General features: G+C 34.0%; 1 protein-coding gene across 10 annotated transcripts in view; it reads right to left on the bottom strand.

Annotated features, from left to right (window-relative positions):
• tenm2a (teneurin transmembrane protein 2a) overlaps positions 1-12406 on the bottom strand; it is a 1216147-nt gene that overhangs the window by 418142 nt on the left and 785599 nt on the right. The window contains exon 8 of one of the 10 annotated variants that reach the window (XM_087281568.2): positions 924-965. The exons of the other annotated variants lie outside the window; for them this stretch is intronic. Within the exon in view, the coding sequence (XP_087137694.1) occupies positions 924-965 (42 nt within the window). The remainder of the gene's footprint in view (positions 1-923; positions 966-12406) is intronic. 10 annotated transcript variants of the gene reach the window in all.

The raw sequence follows: 12406 nt of genomic DNA, 5'->3' as shown, positions 1-12406 counted from the left end.
AGTATGAGGTCATAATAAAATAAAATTGTTGATTCATTTGAGTGACAAACTGCAACATTTGGATGTCTATATCATCTAAATGTACATTTTGTCACTGTTTTAGAACATGCTAGCTTATAGATATTCTTAAGATAAAACATACTGATACTAACATTTAAAAACGTTATTTTCATTTCATGGGACCTTTAACTAATACACAATAAACAAATAGGGGAGTCAGGAGTCTGATGTTTACTGGCCAAATCAGTGAAGGTCAACTGAGGCCGAATGGGCCTATTTTACCCTGCAGCTCTTTACCTGCTGGGAAATTTCCCTCACAGCATCACACCTCCTGTACATTGATGATTGTGACTGCACTCATGCACATACACAGCTAGCCTCAACACACCACACTCTCTGAGAGCTAGACACAACTAATAAATATATATTGCACAGCATCCAAATTAAAGCACATCAAACAGGATCGATAAACACAATGGAGTCCCCAATTAGGGAGAGGCCGAAGAAAAAAAAACAATTAAATGATAAGACATGCACAACCAATTTCTTCTCTCCAGTAATTAAAGGAGTCAATGCATGCCCACCAATCAGTGAAAATGAAGAAACAATTTTATTCATTAACACTCTTTAGGACAGGAATCTACACAGCGGCTGGGATCAATATTGCTAAAAATCAAGACACCTCTACAGAGTTGCTATATGACTATATGGTGGGTGGAGATAAAGCACAAAACACTTTTTTTTTTCTCTCTCTCTCTAAGGTAACATTTAAGGAGACATACACATCTACTAACACTACTAGAAAAGCGGACTACATTTTCTCTAGCTATTAGTGATGCTACACACAAACAAACACACACACACACACACACACACACACACACACCTAGTGCTATTATCGGTCTAGTCAATCTGTACTGTACCTGACATGAAGTAGCTCAGGAATGGGGAGAGATCCTTGTACGCTGTGAGAGCAACGACAACACAAAATGCCACCTTTAATACCCAGCGAACTCACATCCAATACAACATTGATCACATCAAACCATCAGCTTTATGCACTAAATAACTAAGTTCACTTTATGAACTAAATAATTAAACAAAATAAATAAATAAACAAACAAATAAGTATATAAATAAAAAATAAATAATGTAAAATATATTTGTAATATAAAACAAACAAAAAAGTTTTAAATTATGCAACATTTGTGTCTTAAATGTAGCTAGAAATGTGTAATGTCAAAAACTTGTGTTTCTTTCTCAATCATTATTTGGCTTTTTGAGAGATAATTACATGTGTGACATTTACATTTGTAAGTGTAAAGAACAAACAAACAAACAAAAACAAATAAATAATTGATTGAATGAATGAGAATTTGACAGGCGCATCACTGTATCCTCAGTTTTTTTTTCACATCTGCTATTTTCAGTGTGTCAGTCAAAGCGATGACACCCTTGCTCTATTTTTAGATGTAAGGCTCATTGGGCTCAACACAAGATCAATATTCTCCACTTTATCGCTCTAATCTGAATTATTGTTTGTACCTTTAGGTAGGTTTGCAAACTTGTACTTTTCATTGAGTCTTGAATCTTCAACTGTTTGCATTTCTCATGTTTACAGAAGTTCCCTGTGATCTTAACTAGGTGCAGCTGGAAAGTGCAGGCACGTTGCCTCATGTGTGCATCTCTTCATTGGAAATAAAATAACGAACTTGCCTGCAGGTCGCACCACACAGCGCCATGCATTTTAGAACTCTACACATAGGTTTCTATCAGGGTACAAACGAAGGCGCTTCAGCCACGATTCAGGACACTTCATGTTTCTGCTGCGCCACAGAGCAACATCTGAATAGTTTCAATTTAAATAACATCCGAATGTGCGTATCTGAGTGTGCCGTGTCGCGGCTCTAGTTCCATCATTCAAAGTAAAACTATACAAAGACACAAATGATTTTGTACTCTCTGCTTGGTCTGTCTGTCTGCTGATCCTCCCACTCATGTAGCTTCTCTCTGTCTGACTGTCTGTTGCAAACACAGAGCGGGGGAGCTCTTGGCTCTTGGGAAGTCGAAACTAATTTTCATGTGAAGCAACACACCCCTAAAACAGTGAGCTGTCTACACGCCCCTAAAATTACACTTTTGAACATATTATAATAAACAAATCTGAACTGTGTTTTGAACTGAACCTAAACTGGCACAGTAAGAATAACCATAATATTAACATTAAATCATAAAAAAGGGGTAAACTTTTCTTTGTTTTTTTGAAGAATCCCTCTATCCTTTACCAGTGGGAGCTCACGAGACCTACCTGATCTTTGACCCCCTTCTGTGCTATGTGACTAGGCGGAAGCCCTGGGCTCAAGTATCTCTGAGCTCAGGGTTTTCTCCCGGGACAGCATGCCAAACCTGCTGTAGCTAAGCCTGAACTCTTTAAATAAATCAATAAATTATTATTAAGCTAAATTAATCAAAATTATTAATTTAATTTAATTTAATTTAATTTAATTTAATTTAATTTAATTTAATTTAATTTAATTTAATTTAATTTAATTTAATTTAATTTAATTTAATTTAATTTTATTTTATGCCATATCCACCAAGGGGAAAGTTTTAAATTTCACATTGCAAAAATAAAAAAAAGAATAAAAGAAAAGAAAAAAAAAAGAAAGGAATAATTCATGTTAACCATGCTCACACATTCTTCATCCTGATGTTTTAATACATACTGAGTGAAATCAATTACATATTTATCTTATAGGGTAATATTTTTTTATATTTGTTATGAATACAAATATATTGCTAACATTTGAAGAAGCTCTGAAGATGAACTAGACCATGTGGTTGCCCTCTTATACCACATTGTAATTACAGTCAGATTGTAAAATTACTATAGTAAACCAGAATAATGGTCATCTTTTTCTTGAACTAGGGAATCATTCCCAAAATGGGGACCAATTCCAAAAAAGCACAATCAAACCCTGACGAAAATACAAATCCCAAAGGAGGTGCTCTTTCACAGCAAAAGCAAACCTGCCATCCTCAAGACCTTATAATATCATCAAAATGTCTCCTAACATCAATATGTTCTTTTAAAGTTCTTTGAAAACAACAACTTGTGTATTTTAGTATATTTAATTCCCTCTTCCCTAGCATCTTTCATGTAGTACTTTATCAACAACAGAATTTGTCCTTATCCTCATGTAAAATATTTACTCATTTACACACTTTTCATTACCTCTGATAATCTGGACTTTATTCTTTATTCATTATGCCCTGCCTGATCTGGGGTCATGACTCTTTCCGCATTCCCACTTGCTCATCTTTCCTCCACAGTGCTTCATATTCTCTTGACCTTTGGCTTTCTATTTGCTGTGCTCACTCTTTTCCTGACAGAGCTCCGCAACAGTCAATTCTTACATGTCATGCATTTGCTGAGGTTTCTAAACTCCCTTCGGGGACTGCTAAATTCAATGGCCTCTAACACAGTAAAACAGTCTGTTCCATAGTTGTCTAAAACATCACAGTTTTCATATAATAATAATATTGGTTAAAATATTATATTAAATTATATTATATTAGATTATATTAGATTGGATTAGATTGGATTGTATACTATTATATTATATTAGATTAGATTAGATCAGATTGGATTAGATTGGATTGTATACTATTATATTATATCATTGTATTATATTATATTATATTATATTATATTATATTATATTATATTATATTATATTATATTATATTATATTATATTATTGTATTGTTTTGTATTGTATTGTATTGTATTGTATTGTATTATATTATATTATATTTATTATATTATATTATATTATATTATATTATATTATATTATATTATATTATATTATATTATATTATATTATATTATATTATATTATATTATATAGTTTTACTAACACAATACATTCTTTTAACAGTAGTAGTCAAGTATTTTCCTTGAAATATGTCCTAAACACAATTTAATGTGAAACTAAATGAGCACTAAACAGCTAGCTAGAGTAGAAAAAATTCTATAAAATACCAAAAAAAAAAAAAAGCAGGCATTGAATAGTAAAATTATTTTATTTATTTATTTATTTATTTATTTATTTATTTATTTTATTAATTAATTAATTTATTAATTTATTCTTTATAATTTAATTTCGTTGAGTTGAGTTGAGTTGAGTTGTTGAGTTGAGTTGAGTTGAGTTGAGTTGAGTTCAGTTTTTTGTTTTGTTCTGTTCTGTTCTGTTCTGTTTTTTGTTTTGTTCTGTTTTGTTTTGTTTTGTTTTGTTTTGTTTTGTTTTGTTTTGTTTTGTTTTGTTTTGTTTTGTTTTGTTTTGTTTTGTTTTGTTTTGTTTTGTTTTGTTCCCTGACAGGGAAATCCAACTGGGATCCAAAGCCAACCAACAGAAATCTCTATAAATATAAATGTGCCCACAAAATCTGAGATCAGTACAAAAAATGCTTTACAAATCTATATATGTTGACGTTCATGTTGAACATACTCTACTTTCCACGTCTGCAGTAAAGTAAATGTATTATCATAAGCATAAAAGCTTAGGTTTAAATTATTTTAGCTTTATCTATATATACTGTATTATTTACTTTCTTACTTCAACATAGCACCATATGTGCATTTTAAAGCCACTTTGCTAAATCTGCCAAGTGAATAACTGCAAGTATAAATGCATATAAATAAAGTGAAAGCTTGAAGGCAAGGTAGAAGGAAGATCATTGGGGAGGAAAAAAGTGATATATTATCACAGTTATTAACAGTGTGTGTTTGCCAGTGTGTGTGTGTGTGCGCATGTGTAATTCACATATGTACAGATGAGTATGAAGCCATCTGTGCAGATCTGAGTTCACTTTTATAGACAGCATTTATTTATTTTTTCAAAGAGCTTTCTGCTGATCTGAAGTACTACCTGTCTATCTACTGTATATAACTACTAAGAACTAAATTACCATGTACACACTATAGATATTTCAAGCTGTAAGTGATGTTTGAGACGTAATGAGATTTCGGTAATTTATTATTCTGTTATTATTTACTCACCCTCTACTTATTTCACACTGTAAATAATGTCAGTTCATTTACAGGTTCTGCATTTCCGCAAGTGTTTAGTTTTTTTTTTTTTTTTTCATTTATTTATGATTTCTAATCTGCATTTTGGGTCATTGATCTCTGCTGTGCAGTTTCACAAAGCTAATTTTATTGACATTAGTAGTTTGAAACAGCATGCAGATAATTATATCTGTATAATAACAAAAAAGTACTGGCAGTTTATTACCTGTTCATAATTTACAACAGCAATAACCCAGACAATACATATTACTTCAACATAAAAAGTCAATGAAAAAGAAAAGATCAGTGCAAACAGATTTACAGTGCAAACTTGAATGAGATTCTTTCTTCTGTTTCACACAAAACAAAAATTTTTTGATATGTTTCTATTATTAGGCGAACAACTGATGGTCCAAATTGTTACCATCAACTGTGTGGTTCCCAACATTCTTCAAAATATCTTGTTTTGTGCTTAACACAAGCAGGTTTACAAAAACATATTGAGGATTTATGCAAGCGTTTTGTGTGTGTGTGTGTGTGTGTGTGTGTGTGTGTGTGTGTGTGTGTGTGTGTGTGTCTGTGTCTATGTGTGTGTGTGTGCACGTTTCCTAGCAACAAGAACAAATGCGTAAACATTGTTGTCCGTATCCTTCAAAGTTGTTTAAGTGTTTAGAGATGGTGTGACCAAAGTCCCTGTAAGAATTAGTCTTTGGTGTGACACAGCGAGTACCTATGTGTGCCTTTGATGTACCGCTTGATGCTTCTTACGTCCTTGCCGCAGCACCAGTGGCATCAGTTAGGCACTGAAATGCATATGCTGATTCAGTGATCCTGACTGTAAGAGACTGTTCTCACTCTCTGCTCATATCATAAAAAAAAAAGAGCCACATTGTCCCCCGATAATGTCAACAGACTGGACTGTCTTAGCAACTGGCTGAATGTAAAGGAGGACTAAGCAAAATTTATTCTGCTTTATAATAAATGTTCTCAACTCTTAGCAATACAACTTTTCAATGAGCGCAATTGTTTGTATTCAGTCCCTTATTATTATTTTTAATTTTCCATATTTCCAATGCCTGTATTTTGGCATTTTTGCAGTCCACTTAGAAACCAACATGGAAATAATTTTTTTTCTTTATTGGCATTGTTTGTTTTGAAATTCAAATGGCATTAACATGCCTGTGTTTTAATTTCTATAATAAATATGGCTCTCAAACCAGGATGGTTTATTGTGGGTATGTTGTTTACATGAAGAAATCTGTGTTACAAGTTAAACAAAAATTATAAGAAATAATTATATATATAATTTAAAAAGTTTTTTTAAACAACCAAAATTACAAGTTTTAGTCTTTTAAATGTGATTAATCGCGATTATATGTAAAAAAAGTGTGATTAATCAGTTATTTTTTTATCGATTGACAGCACTAATATATATATATATATATATATATATATATATATATATATATATATATATATATATTACTAATTACTAATATTACTAATATTACTAATATATATATATATATATATATCGTATTTATATGTGAATGTAAAAAAGATCACCATTAGTACCAAAACCATGCCAAAAAACCATAGCCCCAAAACCAAAGTACTGAATTGTTATTTTTTTGTTCTGTTCCACCCCTAATAGCCATAGCTCCTGCATAATGACATTCTGCAAGCTTCAACCAATCTCAATGGCCAGCTCATTTCAGAAGCCAAATTAGTTTAATTCAGAAAAAAAGTTCAAACTAGTTTCTGTGATTGTGTAAACCGTAGGGGATCTGCGTAGGGTCTTTGTAATGTGGCTTTCAGGGGCTCAAATTTGACATCCAGTGCTTGTATCGTCTGGAGGAGTGTTTCAGACTATGCTTTTTGCATTAAAGCCTTTTACAGGTGCCCGAACACACACTGAGGTAAATTACGGGCCTCACACACCCCCGAGGACTGACTCAAATCCCATTTCAGGCCCCAAGAGTGGAAATTGTCCTCTGGTCATTATGCTTCATCAGACCCATGAAAGAAGCATTTGACTTTTTTTCTGAGAGAGGGGGCTGATTGGCCGTTTGAGTAATATAAAAAGACCTCCGCTTCTGCAGGGAAAAGGTTGTGATTTGTGCGTCCAGATCGACGGGCATCGCTGTGGTCTCCCTCTAAAACCCCTCGCACCCCTCGACTGATGATGGCGGGTAATGGAGCAGCTCCAGAGAGCGTCTTTGTGCTGCATGTTTGCTCATGTTCTGTGGGCTGATGGTTATTATTGTTACTGAAGGCATGGGCTGAGGAAATGGGGCTCTGTGGGATCCTGCAAGTGTAAGTGCGCGCTGGCGGAACCTTATTTAAATCTGCCATTTCACAAATTGAAAACTTTACTTCTTTTGAAAGAAACTTTGCTACGGTATGAGTCGTATTTAAATTGTCACGCCTGGCTAAAATACTGTATGTAGGACAATGGCGTGTGGAGAGACCTGAACTTAATTGGAAGCTAGGTTTATTTTTAAATAAACTGGGTGTTAAAATACTAAACAAAGGGGCATTATTTTATTTATTTCATATATATATATATATATATATATATATATATATATATATATATATATATATATATATACAGTAGTCAAAATTATTAGCCACCCTTTGAATTTATTTTTCTTTTTTTTAAATATTTCATTAAATTAAGTTTAATAGAGCAAGGACATTTTGACAGGATTATTTAGAACTAGAATCCTTATTCTGTATTTTTGTTTTGTCTTTCACAAATTAACAGCTACATATCTGAATGTCTGATGGAGTGGGTTTCAAGCAGCAGCCAACAGCAAACTCTTTGGAAAAGATATTCCAGATTCAGAACCTGTTTCAGTCAGTGAGTGAGTGGGCAAAAAAAACAACTCTAGTAAGACTTTTTTGCTACATATGCATTGGTCTCATTTCACACTATGTACTTTTTGTGCTCAAATAAATCAATCATACTATATGTTTCTGTTTATTATTTCACAATTTACAAAAATAGTTGGTAGAAACCTCAGTACATGGGGTCATCAGGCTGCTTCTTCACATAAAATGAGCGGGGAAAAAATCACAAGACATTGTTTCAGAAAAATATTTCCAGAAATGTCATTTTGCAGGATATTGCCATCAAATTCAAAACATATACTCAGGAGATGTGTGGTTTTTGACCTATTATTTTTCTGCATTGATCCAGGACTAATTTCATTTATTTGTTTATGAAAGATTATAGATAGTAAAGCCTAAAGTGTGTTCTTTCCAAAGATGCATGAACTGTGCATGTTGACCAAATTATTCAGCAACTGCTTTAGTTTTCTAGTGTTCACTGTTTTCTATTTTATTACATTAATGTTTTCCTGTATTTGTATATACAAAAACAAATAATAAACACTGTACATTTTTTCTTTCTCATTGCTTTATAATGTATAACTTTTCATATTTTTTAGCATGCAACTTTCTAGATAGCTCATAGTAAAGCTCAAAGTGTTTCCTTTCCAATCATACCTAATTAATGATAATAATTCCTTACATTTATATAGCTTGTTTCTGGACACTTAAAGTGCTTTACACATTTAGCGATCTCCTCATCCACCACCAGTGTGCAGCATCCACCTGGATTAGTGATGACAGCCATATTGCACCAGACCGCACACCACACAACAGCTGATTGGTGAAGAGGAAACATAGTGATGAAGCCAATTATGATTTGGTGTTTGTTGGGAGGCAATGATGGACCAAAGCCAGAGGCCAAATTTGGCCAGGATGCCAGGATTAAACCCTTACTCTTTTTCGAAGGACATCCTGGGATTTTTAATGACCACAGAGAGTTAGCTCTGCTTTTACGTCTCACTGCTCACTAAGCAGTATTGAGTCCCAGTCAATATACTGGGGCATTAGGGCTCACACAGACTGCAGGTTAAGCGCCCCCTTCTGGTCTCACTAATACCACTTCCTGCAGCAACCTAGATTTCCCGTGTGGTCTACCATCAAGGTACTTACCAGGTGCAGCCCTGATTAGCTTCAGTGGGCGACCATTTGAGAGTTGCAGAGAGCTAGCTGCCGGCATAATTTATGCTTATAGCTCACTGGAGTCAAGAACTTAATGCCGAGTTCAGACTGCATGATTTTCAAAGTAGTCGTGTCACAGATGTTTTCACACTGAATGACTATCTGGGCTAGCGTTTCGTTAGAACATGTACATGTTTGCTCACCTGGGTTTAAAGGGAATTAGCCATTTCTCCTCAACGTTGATAATAAACTAATTTCTTTCTGTATGAAACGTCAAACAGACATGGTTGCTCCTGAGTCCTGTCAAACCTCCACTAGTTTTCCCTCCATTTCGTGGGTTCAAATAAACCGAAAAAGAGCGCTTTTAACTTCTCGCCCAGCCTCCCGCTGTCCTGCAGCAGGTATACACACATGCACACACAAGTGAAAGCTGCTCTCTCATTGGCTGTAGGCGATGGCTGATGTTATTTTCAGTCAAAACTCAATTCACACGGCATGATTTGAATCGCCGACAGCTCCAGATATTTAGCATGCCAAATATCTCACAGGCATCGGCGACTCATCGGCGATTCTCTCAGATCGCGTCTTTGATAGTTCATACTGTGTGATTGTCACTCACGTGCGCGAGCAGCGATTTGCCTGTGATTTCAGGCATTTGTCGGCGATTTCTCAAAAATCCTGTCGGCGAGCCAAAATCGGGGCTAAAATCACGCAGTCTGAACTAGGCATAAGAGTTACTAAGCAAAGTTAGGAAGGGGTAAATCCCCAAACATGAGTGCTGGCTAACAGATTAATAAAAAACTTGATTTATATTGTTTTTAATTTACATTTAGGCCAAAAAATTTGCAGCAATTTACAGTATAGAAGTCATACACTAAAATGTTTTTATACTTAGAGATTAAGTGAAATTATGTATACGAATTAAGTAAAAATAATTCTGTAACCAAGTATTTGTTTAATCTAAATCATGTTGCATTTATTTGATGTTTCTTTTTTATATTTTAAACATCCAATAAACTGTCATATTTGCAACCAAGGCTCATTCTGAAAATGTACTGCTATATGCATTTCTGAAGAGTGCCAAACGCATCCCAGGAGATACATTTTTGCGATTTTTGTTTTCGCTTTTTGAGATCTCAAATTTGTCTCGCGAGTGCCATTCACACCTGCTCTTCTCACATAAATCCACTAGAGGCTGCTGTCGACTCACTGACTGGCTGATTGAATGACTGACTGATTGATCAACTGACACACCCTCCTTTCTTAAACCCAACCAATAGTGTTTTCAGAAGCACCGATTGACCCATTCAGCCACATGCCTAAAACCAACCAACAGTTTTAAAATTAAATCCAGAAAAAGTAAAGCCCTCGCCTGATTTTTGCCATATTTTCAGATTTTACCATATTCTCACCTAGTTATTTACTTGTTTATTGTATTTTTTAGCTTCTGTTTTTATCTTACCAACTTTCTAGAACTGTTCTTCACCAGACTTTTCATTGTGGTCAACTCCTCTCGGCGTCTCAAGTCCACCAATATACATGGAAAGCTACTGGGAAAACTGATAACAAAAGGAAAGCATATGGATATAAGCAGTCAGCTGGTAAGCATACAATGGAATGGCATCATACCGCCCTGTAGTGTTTGTTTTAAAGACATACATACCTCTGGCTACATAATTCGTAATCTCCAGAAATGTATATAGGGCTACATTTTCAGAATGAGCCTATGCTGCATATTTAATAACAATTCTATCAAAAAAATGAACTGACCCTACTCTCTCCTACACTTTGACCACACTTTGATCACAAATATTAGAAAGCAAGGTCAGCCCAAGAGCTTGAATATATACATCTAAGATTTCCTTTTTGTTTTTCTTTTCTTTCTTACAATGTGAAAACATAACTGACAGCAACAGAAAGGATGAGCCGTGAGAAGAGCAGGGAAGAATCTACAGAACTAATACAGAGAATATGAGGCTGGAAAAGCAAACTGATATGAGGAAAAGAAGGGGTGTAGAGAAAGGACATAAATCAAGGTCAGCCCGCTGGCTTCTAGGCAAGGTGTAGGCTATGAGGTGGATGCTGGTATTGTGGAGCCATTAATGAAATGACACAGCTGGCTCTGCATCCCTCTAGATATACCTAAACCCAGTCTCTCTCTCCCTCTCTGTCTCACACACACAGAATCATGACACCTTCAGTCAGTCATTCATATCAGCTCCTATTCAACGCTCACTGTATTGTGCTCTTCAAAAACTCGTTAATGTAGTGCTCTATAATTATATTGCTATGGAGACGCAGTTGGGTTCTCCATCCTGACTACTACACCTACATTTGATAGAGATACAGATTTTCCACAGCTGATTGACTGACGACACACTGCTCTCCATGGGATACCAGCTCCTGATATACACGGTAGTACGGCACAAGTAATGAATTATGTTAATCGCTGAATGAACAACTGAAGATTTTATTTTATTTAGTACGGTTAACACTTTACAATAAGGGTTATATTAGTTGATGTTAGTAAATGTATTGACTGACATGAACAAACAATAAAAAATATGAACATGTTTTTACAGTATTTATTCATCTTTGTTAACGTTGCTTAAAAGAAATAAAGTTAGTTCATGTTAACTCACTCTTAATCAACTAATAATAAGAAGCATGAATTCGCATTTATTTACGCATAAGTAAATATTAAACTATGGTTAATAATGTTGTACAAGCGTTTTTCATTATTAGTCATACATTATCCAGCATTACCTACCAAATTTTTATTTAAGTGTTGTCATGTCATTTAGTGAAAAAACAATTTATTCAACAAACAAATTAATGAATGAATAAATAAACGAATAAACAAATAAATAAATAAATAAATAAACAAACAAATAAATAAACAAATAAATAACTATAGCCAAAATAATAATTTATGGTCAATTCAATTCAACTGTCTACTTTCTCTGACTTATCTCCTTGTATCTTATATATTAATAGTAACACTTTAGTTAATCACAATTCATGCTATTAACTACTGGCTTACTACTTGCATATTATTAAGTTATTAACTGTTGATTAGTATTTATAAAGTATGATCTCATTTTGCATCCCTAATCCTATACCCAAAACCTAAACTCAATTTCCACCTTACTAACTATTAATAAACAACTAATAAGTAGTTTATTAAGCTATAGTGTTATTAAACGGTTTGTTTATACCACGAATTGTGACCTAAACTGAAGTGTTACCATATATATTTCCAATTACTGGCTTATTACCTGCTTACTCATAAGATATTGGCTGTTTATTAGTACTT

Source organism: Danio rerio, chromosome 14 (genome assembly GCF_052040795.2).
Source record: "Danio rerio strain M-AB ecotype USA chromosome 14, GRCz13ab, whole genome shotgun sequence".
Classification (NCBI taxonomy): Eukaryota; Metazoa; Chordata; class Actinopteri; order Cypriniformes; family Danionidae; genus Danio; species Danio rerio.
The sequence above is the reverse complement of the archived record's forward strand: the minus strand, read 5'-3'. Positions and strand labels throughout refer to the sequence as shown.